The 16,270-nt window shown below is 41.3% G+C and overlaps 6 protein-coding genes across 6 annotated transcripts; 4 read left to right on the top strand and 2 right to left on the bottom strand.

Moving 5' to 3' along the window:
- The first annotated feature begins 533 nt into the window (after positions 1-533).
- LOC145701476 (acid-sensing ion channel 4-B-like) lies at positions 534-2,217 on the top strand. The gene is made up of 4 exons (XM_081778696.1): positions 534-754; positions 1,071-1,273; positions 1,318-1,704; positions 1,883-2,217. Exons 1-4 carry the CDS (start codon positions 534-536, stop codon positions 2,215-2,217), a joined length of 1,146 nt encoding a protein of 381 aa, XP_081634822.1.
- Positions 2,218-2,306: 89 nt separating this feature from the next.
- On the top strand, positions 2,307-4,190 carry LOC145704111 (arylsulfatase B-like). Its single transcript, XM_081781548.1, has 4 exons — positions 2,307-2,563; positions 2,610-3,594; positions 3,639-3,734; positions 3,779-4,190. The coding sequence occupies exons 1-4, from the start codon at positions 2,423-2,425 to the stop codon at positions 4,132-4,134; spliced, it is 1,578 nt and encodes a 525-aa protein (XP_081637674.1). The 5' UTR covers positions 2,307-2,422; the 3' UTR covers positions 4,135-4,190.
- Positions 4,191-4,543: 353 nt separating this feature from the next.
- LOC145702849 (uncharacterized) lies at positions 4,544-6,735 on the bottom strand. Its single transcript, XM_081780135.1, has 6 exons — positions 6,509-6,735; positions 6,328-6,468; positions 5,978-6,074; positions 4,914-5,934; positions 4,750-4,867; positions 4,544-4,702 (listed from the first exon to the last, which is right to left on the bottom strand). Exon 4 carries the CDS (start codon positions 5,926-5,928, stop codon positions 5,341-5,343), a length of 588 nt encoding a protein of 195 aa, XP_081636261.1. The 5' UTR covers positions 5,929-5,934; positions 5,978-6,074; positions 6,328-6,468; positions 6,509-6,735; the 3' UTR covers positions 4,544-4,702; positions 4,750-4,867; positions 4,914-5,340.
- A 1,046-nt stretch (positions 6,736-7,781) lies between these two features.
- LOC145701477 (uncharacterized) lies at positions 7,782-11,832 on the top strand. Its single transcript, XM_081778697.1, has 10 exons — positions 7,782-7,993; positions 8,290-8,364; positions 8,745-8,837; positions 9,106-9,154; positions 9,298-9,407; positions 10,143-10,205; positions 10,277-10,343; positions 10,966-11,020; positions 11,484-11,647; positions 11,687-11,832. The coding sequence occupies exons 1-10, from the start codon at positions 7,913-7,915 to the stop codon at positions 11,830-11,832; spliced, it is 903 nt and encodes a 300-aa protein (XP_081634823.1). The 5' UTR covers positions 7,782-7,912.
- Positions 11,833-11,938: 106 nt separating this feature from the next.
- On the top strand, positions 11,939-13,406 carry LOC145704491 (acidic phospholipase A2 PL1-like). The gene is made up of 4 exons (XM_081781944.1): positions 11,939-12,110; positions 12,795-12,986; positions 13,030-13,163; positions 13,212-13,406. Exons 1-4 carry the CDS (start codon positions 11,961-11,963, stop codon positions 13,399-13,401), a joined length of 666 nt encoding a protein of 221 aa, XP_081638070.1. The 5' UTR covers positions 11,939-11,960; the 3' UTR covers positions 13,402-13,406.
- A 45-nt stretch (positions 13,407-13,451) lies between these two features.
- Positions 13,452-15,840, bottom strand: LOC145703184 (uncharacterized). Its single transcript, XM_081780507.1, has 6 exons — positions 15,247-15,840; positions 14,784-15,206; positions 14,571-14,737; positions 13,988-14,528; positions 13,581-13,939; positions 13,452-13,539 (listed from the first exon to the last, which is right to left on the bottom strand). Exons 1-5 carry the CDS (start codon positions 15,740-15,742, stop codon positions 13,584-13,586), a joined length of 1,983 nt encoding a protein of 660 aa, XP_081636633.1. The 5' UTR covers positions 15,743-15,840; the 3' UTR covers positions 13,452-13,539; positions 13,581-13,583.
- Between the last annotated feature and the right edge of the window lie 430 nt (positions 15,841-16,270).

The raw sequence follows: 16,270 nt of genomic DNA on the forward strand, positions 1-16,270 counted from the left end.
CGGCCTAGTCCCTTAAAAATCTTCAAATTGTATGAATCATAAAAAATAGTCGAAAGCTTATAAAAACTTTGGTTGTACATTTTGAAATCAGCCTGGGAATCAACTTCAAATTCTAGACACGTGGAAGCGCTGGAATGTAATTCGATAATATCAACGCTTACAAGCCAAAATAACCACAGTAACAATTTTATCTGAAAGAGCCACGAGATTCTTTACCAATGAATTAAGACAAACTTGAATTTTCATCAAAAGAAATGCATGTATTCAGAAAACGATCAAAGAAAAAAGCAATTTGCGACAATTAAAAATAATTATTTTTCCTCACATTTACTTTTTCTTTCAATTAATTTGAAAAAAAAACAGAGAAAATGAAAAATTCGAAAGTCAACGAAGCGGCTCTCTTTTCGAATTTTTGCGAAAACACTTCCGCCCATGGTCTCGGAAAAATCTCCGGATCAAAGAATCGAATTCTCAAATCGACTTGGGCGCTCATTTTTCTGATTTCGCTGACGATTTTCTTCTGGCAGGCGACAATGCTGATCCTGGATTATCTCGAGTACCCGGTGAACTTGACGATGAAAGTGGTCAATCATCGCAACTCGACGTTTCCGGCCATCACCATTTGCAATCAGAATCGATTTCAAAATTCGAAATTGCAAGGAACGCCTTTTGAGCCGCTTGTTCGAATCGACGAGGCGCTAGAAAATGACCCGACGCTGAAAAGAAGAAAGAGAAGATTTGTGGAGCTGCAAGAGTTTTCTGATTTTGAAGAAAATGACAGTCAGCTGGTTTCGGATCTTTTCGTTCGGAATGAAAAACTCAACTGGACAATGATTCTTGACCAAGTCCCTGTCGATCGAGTCGCTTCTTTAGGACCGGCCGAAAAAGTGACACTTCTTTGATTGGCGAGAACGAAAAGCCGCTTGCAGCTTGGAGAAAAATGAGGCAGAAGAGCCGCATAATGCGGCCCGCATTATAACAGGCTTTATTTTTCCTACTCAAAGCCGCAAGCGGCTTTTCACTTGCCAAGGCTACGAAAATCTCTTCCTTGATTTCAAATTCTTTTTCAGCCGAAAACAAGACAGCCTGATTTCCGCTTCGAAAGAAGAATCTGAGCAGTTCGGGCAAAGCTTTGAAGATTTTGTTATTTCATGCGAATTTGACCAGGCTCCTTGTGGAAGGGATGATTTTTTGACTTTTCAGCATGAGCAGTATGGAACTTGCCATACTTTCAATGGTCATTCCATGAAGAAGAGGAGTACCTCAAACATCGGTTAGTTTCCCCAAATAAAGAGAATCTCAAAGTCTTGATTTCAGGAACGGAGTACGGATTGAAGCTGATTCTCTTCGCCGACGAGTCCGAATACGTCGGCGCCACCTCCGCGACCGTCGGAGTCCGCTTCGACATCCACCAATACGGATCAATTTCGTTCCCGGAAGAACACGGTCAAAACGCTCCAGTTGGCGCTGCAACGGCCGTTTCTCTCAGAGCGAATCAAATTTCAAGAACGGTTCTACCTTGGAACAAGGAGAACTGTACCAATGTTTATGACTCGAACGATCCGGAGTTTGACGGACATTATACTTACAGAGCTTGTCAGAAAGGATGTCTTCAGCGGCATTTGAGGGATGAGTGTGGCTGTGTGACGTCATTGTTTTTAAAGAAAAATGACCGTGTTTGTGATTTACTGCACAAAACAACTTGTAAGTGCCTGTATTGTGTCGTCGTTAATTGATTTAATTGAAGACCTTTGTGTTGAAAAAATCAAGGAAGACTTCAAATCAGGGCTAATTAGTGACTGTTTCTGCAGCCAGCGTTGTTCCGAGGTCTTTTATGACTGTACGTAAAACTTTCTTTAGACAATGAATAATATTTTTCCAGTGCACTACAGTACGGTAAAATGGCCGAGTTCTCAATACGAAGGGCTGTTGCTCAGCGCGATTTCGAATTCAACCGCTGCGGCAAAAATTCGCAATTCGACTGATCTCCAGTCCGCTGTGGAGGATAATCTGCTCCGACTGAGCTTCACCTTCGACGAATTGAACGCAAAACTGATCGAAGAAAGCCCAAAATACGACATTTGGACGCTTTTTGCGAATATTGGCGGAACACTCGGACTATACGTCGGAATTTCATTTATTACTTTGTTCGAATTTCTCGAAGTTGTTGCCGACATTTGCCTGTTTACCTGCTGCTATCGTTGTAGTAAAGACTAAATTCAATAAAAAGCTTCCTTTCTTTATGGCGGATAAACTTCTTGAGCCCAGCGCCTGGGGCCAATCAGAACGCTCGGAGATTCGCCATCTTTTCTCGCTCTTTTTCAATCTCCCGTTTTTACTATTTTTCGCACTTTTCCGCGTAAAACAAACAAATCAACAGTCTTCAAGAGCATCAACATGTAGAGAAGAAAACAGTCGAAAAATGAGGATCTCATTGGTTTTCTCGCTTTTAGGACTCGTTTTTGGAGAGAAATTAAAATATGAAAACAGCGAGTCTGACAGACCTAATATCGTTTTTGCGATAATTGATGATTACGGATACAACGACATTGGATACCACCAGGTAAATAAACATTTGAGGCCATGTAAAGAGCTGTTCTTTGAAATAGGACATCATCAAGACGCCGAACATCGATGCTATTTCCGCCTCCGGAGTGCGCCTCGAAAACTACTACGTGCAGCCAATCTGCACTCCCTCCCGCTCCCAGCTCCTCTCTGGCCGCTATCAAATCCACACTGGCCTGCAGCATCAGCTCATTTGGATGGGAATGCCCTCCGCTCTTCCCTTAGACACGGAATTGCTCCCCGAGACGATGAGAAACTGCGGCTACCACACGATGGCCGCGGGAAAGTGGCATGTCGGCTATGCCAAAACGGCAAACACGCCTTGGGGCAGAGGATTCCAAAACTTCACCGGTTACCTCGGCGGATCGGAGGACTATTACAAGAAAACGCGGTGCTTGGACTCGCACACTTGCGGAATCGACCAAAACACGGATGGAGATGTTTTCGGGCAGCGAGTTTACGAAGCTGATCCAAGCGAATACTCGGCGTTTAAATACATTCGCCAGGCGAAAAAGTACATTGACGGGCGAGACAAAAACAAGCCCTTCTTTCTCTATCTTCCCATGCAATCAGTTCACGCGCCGCTCGAAGCACCAGCCGAGTACATCGCAAAATACGACGGAATCATCGACGACAAGCCGAGAAAGATCTACGCGGGAATGGTGTCCGTGATGGACGAAGGAATAGGAAACATCACTTCACATTTGAAGGAAGCTGGCTTGTGGAACAACACGATCTTCATCTTCTCCACTGACAACGGCGGACAAGCTTATGTCGGCGGCAACAACCTCCCTTTGCGAGGCAACAAGGGCGGCTACTGGGAAGGCGGCGTTCATGGAAACGGCTTCGTCGCTGGAGGATACTTTGAGACCCGAAGAACCGGGAACGAAGTCGTCAACAAGGAGCTCATCCACATTTCCGACTGGTACCCGACGATCATGGAAGCTACTGGCTGCCAGAAAGCGCCGAATTCGCCCGATTTGGATGGAATGTCTCAGTGGAAAATGCTCCTGGATCTGGAGCAGTCTCGTGAGTCAAAATTCTAGCGCGCTTTTTTTATTGAATTTCGTTAGCTCGGGATGAAATTTTGCATAACATCGACGAAATGACCGTGGCGAAAGGCTCTGACAATCGAACTTTCAAGTCGGACTTCGATATTTCCGTCCAAGGTAAAGCAAAAATCAACCCTCAAAATTCAACCCAAAAATTCAAGCGGCGATCCGCTGGAATAACTGGAAATTGCTGACCGGCGACCCTGGCTACCCAGACTTTCCAATCACCATTCCTCCTCAAGGCAACAAAAAGCCCATTTTCACGGTCGAAAACGGGCTTCAATACCCAATCCCGCCGCGGCCAAAACCTCTCGACCGACTCGTCCGCCTCTATGACGTCATCAAGGACCCAACTGAGAGCAACGAGATTTCAGACTTCCATCTGGACGTGGTTGAATTTCTGCTAGATCGACTTTCGTTCTGGAACTCGACGCAAGTGCCGATCAATTTTCCCGATGTGGATCCGAAGAGCTTTCCGGAATATCATCAGGGCTTTTGGAAACCTTGGCTTGGCTGAATAAGTGAACTTTGCTGAAAACTGAGAGAAATAAAGAAAAGCATAAAAAACTGAGGAATTACCTTAATCTTGAATTTGAGAAAGAACTCGTCTGTATGTAATTACACTTTAATTTATGCATCGATAGACCCGCTGTAAGGTAAATTTTAGCTTCCGGAAGTCAAACATTCGTTGAAATTTACTCAGCTCAGCAGGTAATCTCGCTCACTTCCTTCCTCCATCAAAAACCCCTCCTATTCCAACGCCCTATAATTTCGACTAAAAATTCGACTTTTACTGGCATGGCGTGGAATTTTTGCAAATTGAATGCTGGGATTTAAACAAGCTCACTCTCGACGATTTTCTTGGCTCAGTCGAGATCAGGTTCTCTTCCTTGATTTATTTTCTTCAACAATCAAAATACAAATAAATTAAACGAAAAATATATTTTTATTTCGCCTTTAATCAGTGAACAATCGCTGTCGAAATCATCTTCGTCCTTCTCCATGTTTCCGCTGCCCAAAGTAGGGGTATTTCGATCTGGACCGCGGCCATCCCACAGATATTGATTGATCAAGAAAGCGTGTTTCTGCAAAAAATAATTTGACTTTTTATTATTTTTTGATATTTTCTCACCACTTTGTTGCTTTCGACGGCTTCAAAGTACATTTTGGTGAATACAGGCTCGTCCAGTTTGTTTGGACACCATTTGCTTCCGAGATACCCCTCTAAACCTGTTTCGTTTCGAGTAGCACTAGAATTTTGCATGAAAAAGGCTTCAACACTGACAATAAAGACACCTGTCGAAAGAGTGAATTCGTCCAGTGTCGTAGTAGTGCTGCATTCTCTCTTCGTATGGCATTATTCTCATAATTTTTGCGAGTAATTTGCCTTCTTTTCCCGTGACCGGAACCTCGATTCCCTTCTGCATCTCTTCCGCTACATATGATTGAATTTCGTCTATCAAATCCTTGTATTTTCTTAAATTTTCATTCTTCAACGCCAAATTGTTGAGTTCAAAGGGGTCGTTTTTCAGATTATAGAGTGAAAATCCAGAACTTCGAATCATCTCGCCAACTTCTTTGTTCGGCTGAGGATCAGACAAATCCCAAACTTTTCTCATGTACTTTTCTCTTTTACTCGGATCCGGGAAAAGAAACTTCGTGTGCTCGTAGTTTGACCATCCTTCGGGACATTGGGTATTTCCGATGAGCTTTGATTGATAGTTCATAAACTTGAAATCTCCGAAACGCACAGCGTAAGTTGTTTTCCAGGCAAGATTTTCTTCGTGCCATTTGTGTAAAATCGCGTAAATAAATTTATCTCTGATTTGAGAAACAGTCGAGTTCTCGAAAAGCGCGTGTTGGTCGATTCCATCGAGATTTCTTGGCAGCGGTTTATTGTAACCTTTCGAGAGCTTTGAGAGCCGAAAATTTTTTGATTGAAAAAATTTTCTTGGGCTCTTTCCTGCGAAATGAAGAATGGTCGGAAAAAGTCCATGATGTTGATAATTCCGTCGATATTTCTCGAATGAAATTGCCTTTTAGTTGAATAGATCCAACTCGGACTCAGGGTTCCTCCTTCAGTCAGGACGCTTTTATATCCTTTGTAGGGAAAACTGCATCCTCGTGGACCTTTTTCAAGACTGTCATAGGCCTGGAGGGCGCCCCCGTTGTCGGATTGAAAAATTACGATGGTTTCTCGGTCGAGTTTTGATGCTTCTTTGATGACACTTTCCATGGCGATGTCAATTGATTTCACAGCGGCGAGTTGCATTCGTCGGGTACTTGGTAAATCAGGATAAAGAGCGTCCATTTCATCCTGAGGATGGCGTCTTTTTTCAAAGATTGAAGACCTTCCTTACCTTCAAAACTTGTGGAGCAGCGACTATTTCATGCGGAGCATTAAAAGCAAGATACACAAAATTCGGCTGATCTGCATTTTCTCTCAAAACTTTGTTCGTTCTGTCCTGGGGTCGGCATCCGTGCACGGCGCCCGGGGCACGTGCCCCGCCCCGCTGCCCCGAATGCCCCGTTTTTTACAACGGGGCGGGACGGGGCACCGATTGTATGGTGCCCCGTTGTGCCCCGCTTCACTATTCTTGGTAAAATTGAGGTTCTAGAAATGGATTTGTGGCTCAGGGGCACACGGGGCAAACGGGACACGCGGGGCGGGGCGGGGCACCATGATTCGACGCGCCGATGCCGACCCCAGGTTCTGTTACTCCAAGTGTACGAAGCGAACTCGAAGCCGTTCTCAGGAATGTGCGGCTCTCCGTTTAGAAAATGATTCAGATAGTTTCTAAGATGCCCTGAAGCAGCATGAGTATGGTAGTCGACTGCACCACCATAATGACTTTAAATCAGCTGAAATCAAAGCGAGAATGAGAACCTACCCTAGAAAAGTGTCAAATCCTCGATTCTGCGGGAGAAATGAGTCATTGCAATATCCAAGGTGCCATTTGCCCACTGCATGAGTTGTGTATCCGATCTTTTTCAGGTATTCTGGCAGAAGTTTCTCCTTGAGGCTGAGTCCATTTGGAACTTCGGAAGAAAGAGGGTCCGTCCCAAGGCCGTATCGGAAAGCATACCTACCAGTGAGCAGCTGAGCGCGCGAAGGAGTGCATCTTTCCAAGAATTTCGCATTTTAACGATTCAAGCCTTGAATTTCAAGGATCCTTCATTCTAGTTATTTTAATTCTCTTCCTATGAGTTGAATAAGAGTTTCTCAATTTGCTGGCTCTGCCCGTTTCAATCAAATCCGCCATAAAAGGCGTCGAATTAACGGCTTTGTTATTCCAAGTGACATCTGACCATCCCAAGTCGTCAGTAAGCACAAAAATTATATTTGGTCTCTCATCTGCTGATACCCACGATTCGATAAAAATCAGAAGAAAAAAAGGAAGGGTAATCATTTTCTCTTTGATCGGAAAAAATATTATTTGAGCGTGATTTTTTAAAAAGGCCGAAAATTATCTCATCTCCGAATCTGTTTTTCTGAGATTTTCAAAATATGAATTTTCTTCCATGCGCGCTTTTTGGATCCGAAGTTCTAGTTTTGGAACTTTTTGCAAGGATAAATCAGATAAATAACCAAGGAAAAATCTACATTCTGATTGCCTCGGTTTTGCTGAGCCTGATTTATTTTGAGGTAGTTTTCATTAGGCTAAGCTTACTTAGCTTAGATAGAAATAAATAAGCTTAGCTAAGCTAAATTGAATCGCTTGGCTAAGTTAAACTTAGCTCAAAAATTTAAGCTAAGACTAACTAGCTTCAACATGATTTTAGCTAAGTTTGCTTAGCTTACTTAAATAACTTATTCCGAATAAGCTTAGGGCGCCTAAGTTAGGGGGAGATACGACTAAGCTTTGCTAAGCTTAGTATTTTGAAAGAAAAAAATTCAGCTAAGCCAAGCTTAGCTTCATTTTTCAAGCCGAATACTGAAAAATAATTTCATTATTTGCTAGAATTAAAATTTTATGAAAAATATTTTTTTATCAAAACAGAAATTATAAAAACGATGCTCCTGAAAATCTTTCCAGAAGCCATTGAATTTGAAGTAGTCTTCTGAGCAGCGCTTGTTTGAAATTTGCTTGGCGATTGAGCAAATCTTGTCCGAACATTTAAATTTTCATTTTGATTTCTTTGCTTGTTTGAGCATTTCTAATTTCGAGATATCAAACCATAGCGACAGAGAAAAAATTAAAAAGCGCTAGAGGAGCTGTTCAAACAGAAAATTTGAAACAGAAATCAGAAGACAATTGTTTCGAATTTGTAAAAACGAAAACGAAGAAAGAAACATGATGATTGAAATGAACTCGAACAATGACCTGGGACTCATTGCCGAGGAGGCCTCTATTCCAGAGATTGACGAGTCTAAGGTAACACTCGCAACAAGAAAACCTGAGTCAGGGTCAAAAAGACCTCTTACTAGAAAGCGCGTAGCGGCTTTTTTCTAGGACGAATTCGCTTTGCTATTTTTTTGATGAATTTTCAAATCCTGGCGAAGCCGCCCTGCGGCTTTCTTTAAAAATTAAGCCGCTCTGCGGCTATAAATCAAAATTTCTCAGACCCTGAATCAGGTTTTCTACACAGGCTAGATGAGCGCCAATTTGATTCATAAACTTCTGCTTTATTGGGGGGATACCCTTAATCTTCCCTTACTCATTTTCCAAAGGAAAACTCCTTATTTTCCGAACCGTTAACCTACCACCGCCCTTTGGTCCATTTCCGACCAATCTCCCTGCCCGAGGTAAAAAAAACAAGTCCATGCATAGAAATATCTTATTATTTGTATGCCCTTAAATGTCCTGACTCCCAGGCATGCGAAAATCTAAAGTTAATACTTCAGATGTTCAAATAAATTCTCTTCCGGCGTGAAGAAAATTCATTTTTTTAAAAATTCAAAATTGCAAAATTTCAAAATCAGAAATTTCAAAAAACAAATATTTCATTCTTCCTTCTTTTTTTTTGGAATCCGTTTTCGTTTTCTTCCTTGATCAGCAATTTTTGTTGACAGAACTCTTCAAAAAGTCGATTTTTGTCAGAAAGAAAAATACAGTTCTGAAGTTGTTCGCTTGATAATGTCATGTTGATTTTGACGTTATCGCAGGAGATGAAATTTTTTTTAAGAAAACACGAAGGCTCAGTCGGAGATTTTCAAGGGCATTTATTGGCAAAGCAAGGAGACATACGATGACGGAATTGGTTGAAGATCGAAATTCTAGGAAAAGATTTGAAAAATAGAAGAGCTCGCTTTCGGGGCTAAAAAAGCCGCGCGCTGCTAATTTTCGAAAAAATTTTCTTTCTCATAATCTTCGAGGGAGAAAAGACTTAAGCCGCGCTTTTTGCGGCTTTTTTGTTTTTTTTGCTCGAAGCCGCAAGCGGCTTTTCGTCTATTTGTTAGCAAATTGAAGAAAAAGACTAGAATTTTAATCAAATTTATCCGCATGCGGCTTTTTGAAAATTAGGCCCAGTTTTCAAAATCTTGAAAAGACGAAGTTCCTTAAAATTTGGCCGAGAGGAAACTCAAACTAGCACAGGTAAATTTCAAATTCGCCAAAAATGCAAAACTCTTTCTTATTTTATTCGTTTGCACTTTTTCGAAAATTCTCGTTTTGTTTAAAAAGTTGTAAAATTTTACGCGATAATGAGCTTCTTTTCCACTTTGATCGTAAATTTGAAGCTCATCCGGCTTCGTTTTTGGGGCGGCAGCGATCTGATTCCGTGACGTCGGGAACAACTGCTGCGGATGGGAGAAGGGGAAGTCTGCTTTTTGGAAATCGGCGAAATTCTAGCGTTAGGAATCGTTGCGAAAATGAACCTTTTAGAAAGTTTAATTTCACGTCGCTTTTCGACCTCGTTTTGAATGAAAATTCGGCAACGCTGATTTGAGGGCTTTGGCCGATTCGAAATTCCGCTCTGCGGTCAAAAACACCATCATGGTAGAGTAACCGACCGATTAAATTCGAGACCGAGACACATTTCTATTTGTGTTTTCGAGGGATTAGCGATGCAATATGAAGCGAAAATCGATGAAAACTGAGCTCTTTATTTGCCTTTATTACGAGAAAATAACAGTATTTGAAAGCCAAGAAGCTGAGGTTCATTTTGACTATCGACAGTAGGGAGGTTCAGTCATGCCCTGAGGGGGTTTCGGAGCTCCAAAGTCATGTAAGTATAGGATATCCAAAAAAAGCCCTCGGGGCATGCTTGACCCCCCCTACTGTCAATAGTGGAAATGATCCTGAGCTTTTGGGCTTTCTATAACTGTTATTCTCCTGTAACTGGGGCAAGTAGGAGCTCAGTTTCAACGATTTTCTCCAGGAAAACATATTGCCAATATACCAAGTTTGAGTATATTTAGGAAAAACATCCTTTTTCAGAAACAGCGGGCAACGGTGTTTCCTATCACGCGATTTAGAATCGTTTTGAAGGAGTTTATGATGGTAAAATTGTCGATAAACAAAAGCAACAATCAATATTCTTTTTCAAAAATAATCATTAGCCGAAAAGTGAATAGCCAAATTCAGAAAAATCAGTCTTATTCCCTCAGAAATCGGTTTTATGACGAATCGACGAGCTAGTATGACGGTAAGAAACGAAAACAATCAGTTGAAAAGAGCGTCGAATACAGGAGCAATACTGTAACTTGCTTTGTTTAGAATAGATTGACAAACGATGGAAGGACATTTTCAGGCCTGCCGATGACATTTTACAACCCGGAATATCAAGGAACGGGTCAGATTTTGATTTTTTGAGGTGGTTTTGAAATTCTAGCCAATGTTTTCAAGCCTTTAGTCGACTATTTAAAATAAAAACTCGATTAAATTTTTGACCAGTCGAAAATTTCAGGGAAAAAGTCGAAAAAATCGGGAAAATTGAAAAATTTGCCGAGGAAAAATCAACATTTTCGACAAGTTTTTCGACTTTTCCGACATAATTCTCGACAAAATCAATCAATTTGTCGACCAGTCGAAATTTTTGTCGACAAACTTCACCCTGGACTTGGCAACCTGTGTTGAAAACCTGAGTCAGGTTTGATAAATAATTGAAAAGGTTATTTTGCCTGACTCAGGTTTTCTACACAAGTTGCCGAGCCCAGCCTTGAGCGCCCAAAAGTGCCGAGACATATTTTTCGCACACGTGAGCATTTTCACAGGACGGCCAAATCCTCGGATCCGAAGTCCTTGGCGCATCATCCGAATTCGCTTAATTTTAATTCGCCCGGATCAATTCGGCGATCGGAATTTCACTCAGCGCCCAGATCTTCGGATTTCTCCGATTTCAAATTTTCAAAGCCAGTTTCCTTGCTTTTTTCAAAAAGGATTTAAAAAGCTCTGAGCCTGGGAAAAAGAACGTGAATTGTTCGAAAACACCTACAAGCTCAATCCAGATCGCAAATTCAAGTAAGTTTGTTTTTCTTGAGCAGCATCTTTTCTTCAAGAGCATACTGTCACGAATGACTGTTTGTTGTTTGTGAAGCTGGGTAAAGAGAGAGTTCCAGGAGAGTTTGTACTTTACAAACAAATTTATCACTTGATGAACAGCTTCAAAATAAACACTGATGTATCGAAAGCAATTCATTTTATTACAGTAGTTTTCGATACGAAAAGCGCGAGTATACTCGGGCACGTGGGTTTCTGGGCTTGGAAACCTGTGTAGAAAACCTGAGTCATAAATTAAAAGGTTATTTTGCATAGCCGCTTCGCGGCTTCGTCTCTTAAAAAAGCCGCTCCGCGGCTTTTCATTAAAAATCTTCAGAATCTTTAAAATTCAAGATCAAAATAGGATCGTAAATTTTGCTGTGACTGGAAGACTGTGGTCAATTGGACATTTGTTGATAATTTTTTTTATAACTTTGTATTTCAGCGTGGCAAATGTCAAGCCCCTTATCGCGGCTACAGTGGCGAAATTTGCGGAGAACTCGAGCTACAGCCACTACCACGCCCAGAGCCGCGTGGGAATGATGTGCGACAGGGTGCGAGAAGAACTCAAGCAGTTTGGCTACGCGCGCTATCGATACATTATTTCAGGTTTGGAAATTTTTCTCGATCGAAAATCCCGATTTTCAGGCTTCATCGGGGAACAAGGAAGACACGGACTGCACATCGCTTCGAGATCGCTCATCAACGACACTTTCGACCGCTCCTTCGAAATTTCAATCAACACGCCGAAATGCATCACCATTTGTACTGTCCACGCCATTTTTACTGAATAAAAAAACGTAAATCAAAACGCGCCGCGCTAATCCGAAATCAACAGCGCCATCTGAGCGGTTCACGAAATTCTCAAAATTCTCCTTGCTTTTCACTTTGTGAAAAAAATACAAAGAGAAAGGCTGAAAAGATGAAAATCGCACACTTTGGAATTTCGGGAGTTTTGGGAAGCTCGCTGCTGAAATTCGACTTGGCGGAAAGAACGAGAATAATGGAGCAAAGCTTGAGTTTGAGAAGATGGGACAATTTTTATGAAATGTTTATGGCCAAATACGACTTTGTAAGTAGAAATCACTCTTTTCTATTTCAGTCTCGGCTCGGCAACCTGTGTAGAAAAACTGAGTCAGGGTCTGAAAGATAATTTTTTAGAGTTGCAAATTTGCTGAGCTGAGTGAGCTGAGCAGTCGCTCAGCTCAGTGATTTTGGAAAATGATCTGATCTGCTCCGCTCAGCTCAGCTCAGACAATTATCACTTGGCTCAGCTCAGCTCAATGATTTTAATACAATTATTCTACCGAAAAACAGTAAAAACAGCTCAGCTCAGCTCTAATAAGGGTCCGCTCAGCTCAGCTCAAAGCTCTTAATCAAACGGTCTGCTCAGCTCAGCTCCGCTAAATGACCTCTGAAAAAAGCCAGCTCAGCTCAACTCAGGTCAGTTACCTCGAAAATAAACCAGCTCAGCTCAGAGAAATTTTTACTCAGGTCAGCTCAGCTAAGAAAAATTAATCAAAATTTGCAACTCTGGAAAGATCTAAAACAAGAAGCCGCGTAGCGGCTTTTTTTTTGCTTTCTTCTTTGCGGCTTCGCAAAATAACATCTCCAAGCAATTTTGCGGCTTCTTATTGGAGATTTTTTCGACCTGACTCAGGTTTTCTACACAGGTTTCCGAGCCGAACTGAAACACAGAAGAGTGATTTTCTCCATGTCCATATTCTCCTTCTTTTTTCTAACGTTTCTTCTCTAGACCGATTTGATGGAGATCTACAGCTACGGATGCTACTGCCTGAGCATGGGCGACCGACCATTGAGCGGCACAAACGCGAATCGACCTCCAGTCGACGCCCGGGACGAGCAGTGCAAAGCCTGGACTACTTGCTACAAGTGCGCCAGAATCGACGTCAACAAGAATTGCCAGCCGGAACGAGTCAACTACAGCGTATGATAAAATTTTATTTTGATGATGTATTTTTTAATTGAAGTGGTCGATGGACGAAAACAACAACATCGTCTGCGCCGCCGACAACAATCCCTGCAAAGCGGCGATTTGCGAGTGCGACAAATATTTCGTCGAAAACTTCAAAAGCATCGATCACACTTTCAATACTGATTTTAGGTAATGCTTTATTGGAAACATCATTTTATCTTTCAATTTTTCATTTAGCGAATTCCACGGATTTGAGCGTCAACAAAACTGCTACACCTCACGTGACTCTTCTGGCTCGAACGGCTCCGGAAACAGCAATACAGTGACTTTGGAGTGCTGCGGCGAGGCGGGTAAGCGAGAGTTTTTCAATTCAGAAACGAAAATGTGCTGCGCTGATGGATCTATCAAGCCGCTTGGGCTTTGTTAGAGAGAGATGCTTTTTTTAAATTGTACATTTTATTTGAAATAAACTCAAAATTTGTTAATTTATTTGTTTTATTAGTGAGAATACGCGTGCAAAATTACAGAGAAAATTTTTTGGAAAGAAGGCCAACTGAGACTGAAGCTTAAATTTTACTAGAATTTATTCAAAAAAATTTGGCTTACTGTTTATCTCCGAGTAAGAGTGATGGAATAGGCTTGAGGCAGAAGATACCACTTCTCAGTTTCCATATTGAAACCTTCGTTCGTCAAAGGAATGACCTCGTTGTTCCGTCCGTAAAAGACATAATCTTTGTTCCAGTTGAAACAATCTCTCATCATTTCTTGAGAAGCATAGAATTCGCGAGAAATGGGAATTCTGACTTGAGCGCCGGAATGGTCGATGAGCGTATTTTGGAGAATGAAGGCGGAGTTTTCGACTCGGTCCAGCACCATTTGGTGGAAGATTAATGATCCGTCGGGGGTAAGGTAGGCGCCGGTGACTGTCAGGGGACGGGCGAAGGAGAATTTTGGGTGCAGAAACACTGAAAATATTTGATTTTAAAAAAAGCTAAAATAACCTAACTTGATACCTGACTTGAAATCTAAATTGCCTCTAGTTTGTTTAATATAATCCATATTTTTCACAATTTGCCATCCACTTTTATTCAAATAAGTTTCAAATTTCAATCTTCTGAGAAGCAACTCAATTTCGTTTGTTTGGAATTCTCGTTCTTCGAATTTCGGATTTAAATTAAGTCCAGCCAAACTCCGCGGATATATAATCATTGTCAGAATTGTAAAGATTGTTTCATATGAATAATAATCTTTCATTGTCGAGTCTTTAACTCGCAAATCATTTTCCAACGCCCATCTCAAAAGAGTCGTGACTGAAATTGGCACACAAAGATTGCTTTCTTTTTGGTTCAAAACATTTTTCGTCACGTTTTTGAAGTCGAAATTGATCTGCTTCGTCATTTTCTGTTTTAGATTGGACATCGCCGAAGACTTTGTCAAGTTTTGATCGTCCAGGCAAAAATGGGAAGGCGCGTTTTCTAGCGAGATTACTTCTGACAGGCTTTCGATTTCATAGGTTAAGGGAGTTTCTCTTGATAGCCAGGCCGCATTGAATCTCTTAAGAATTGCAATTGTCAAAAAAACGAAAGATTCAAAAACCTTAAGTTCATTTTTGATCTTTTCTCGCTCGCCGTCTTCGATGGGATTGTAAAGAAGACTCCAGGCAGACTTCCAGTCGCAGAGAATCAAAATGTGAAGTGGCGATCCATCTCCTCCGTTTCGATCACAAATTTCGGCACTTCCCGAAAACGCAGCGGAACCAGAAACTAAAAAAATCACGGAAAATTAATAATAACCGTATTTAAAACTTACATAAATTAAAGGAATCTCTATATTTGCTTCCTCTCCGCGCGTAGCCCATTTCGCGGTAGCTCCTTCTTCCAGTTCTTTCTTCTAACGTTCCGTAATCGATTAACTTTGGTTCTCCATATTTCAGGAGAACATTCTCGGGCTTCTTGTCGCGATGATGGATTCCGACGCTTTCCAAATAATCAAGTCCTTTTTGCACTCCAATTGCTATTTTCTTCCGCTCTTCCAAGTTGAGATCTTCTTTTTTCAGCCGTTTTCGAAGATCGCAGTCGCACTTTTCCATGATTGTGATCCATCCTATACAATCGCCCTTATCCTCGTCTTTGCTCGAGTAGACTTCGATGTTGCAATGATTTTTGATGATATTTGAATGTCGGGGGATCACGGGAACGTCATCTCTTTCGTCGTTTTCTGCGGTTGCGTAATCTAAGAATAAAAAAATCGAGAAGAAACTGATTCTTCTTACCCTTTGAAAGATGAATCTCAAATTTCAACTCCGCCTCTTCTCCCAAAAACAGCGCCGAGTCAAAAGCCTGAACTCTAACCGCAACGTCCAATTCTCCAAATTTTTCTTCCAAAACAATCGCTTCTCCTCCTTCAGAAATCGGTTTAAAAGATTTGTCCAGAATCCATTTTCCAGTTTCCTCTGTCAATTCAGATCGCGCGTTTTTTCGACTTTTAAAACTCGGATTTTTTTCAAGAATCGTTTTTTGAAATGTAGAAATCGCCCATTTTTCTCTTTCATTGCCATCACGAAAAACTTTTCCTTCTCCATTTTCAAAAACAACCTCCTCCCAACAAGCATTATAAGAATTTTCAAACTCGTGTCTCTCAAGCGACAAAATCAGTCTGTCCAAGTCATCTCTGCTCGTCGTTCTCTTCAACTTCTTCTTAAAACCCTCCAGCCATTTTTCAACCGCTTCTCTCGTCAATTCTTTTGGATGCGTCGTCACTGGATTCATCTGCAGCTTCTTTTTCTCGACTTCGAAATTCAAAAAAAGTAAGTTTTTAAAATTGCTCTTCTCAAAAACGGAAGATCATAAACCGGCAAAAAAGCGCTCCCTTGACTCTGAAATTACGACTTTGTTTTTATTACCACAAAAAAAAAACGAAGTCAGAGTACCCGAAAAATCGTAATTTACGATTCGTTAACCCCCGTGTTAAGCTCGCCAATCTGTGTTGAAAACCTGAGTCAGGGTCTGAAAGATCAAAAATGAAAAGCCGCAAAGGGGCTTTATTTTCAAAAGATGTAAGCAAGATGTTAAATACACATAACAAAGAAAATTTCGCGAAGCAGCTTTGCGGTTTAAAAAAAAGCCGCTTTTCATAATTGATCTTTCAGACCCTGAGTCAGGTTTTCCACACAGGGATTTCGAACTCTGTTGCCGAGCCCAGCCCCTGCGAAAAAGAATCTTCTATTTCATATAAATTCTTAAAAAATCGATCAATTGACAAAATAAATATGGTAAAATTTTATTCACAAATAATAA

The sequence above is a fragment of the Oikopleura dioica genome, chromosome PAR (assembly GCF_907165135.1).
Source record: "Oikopleura dioica chromosome PAR, OKI2018_I68_1.0, whole genome shotgun sequence".
Lineage (NCBI taxonomy): Eukaryota > Metazoa > Chordata > Appendicularia > Copelata > Oikopleuridae > Oikopleura > Oikopleura dioica.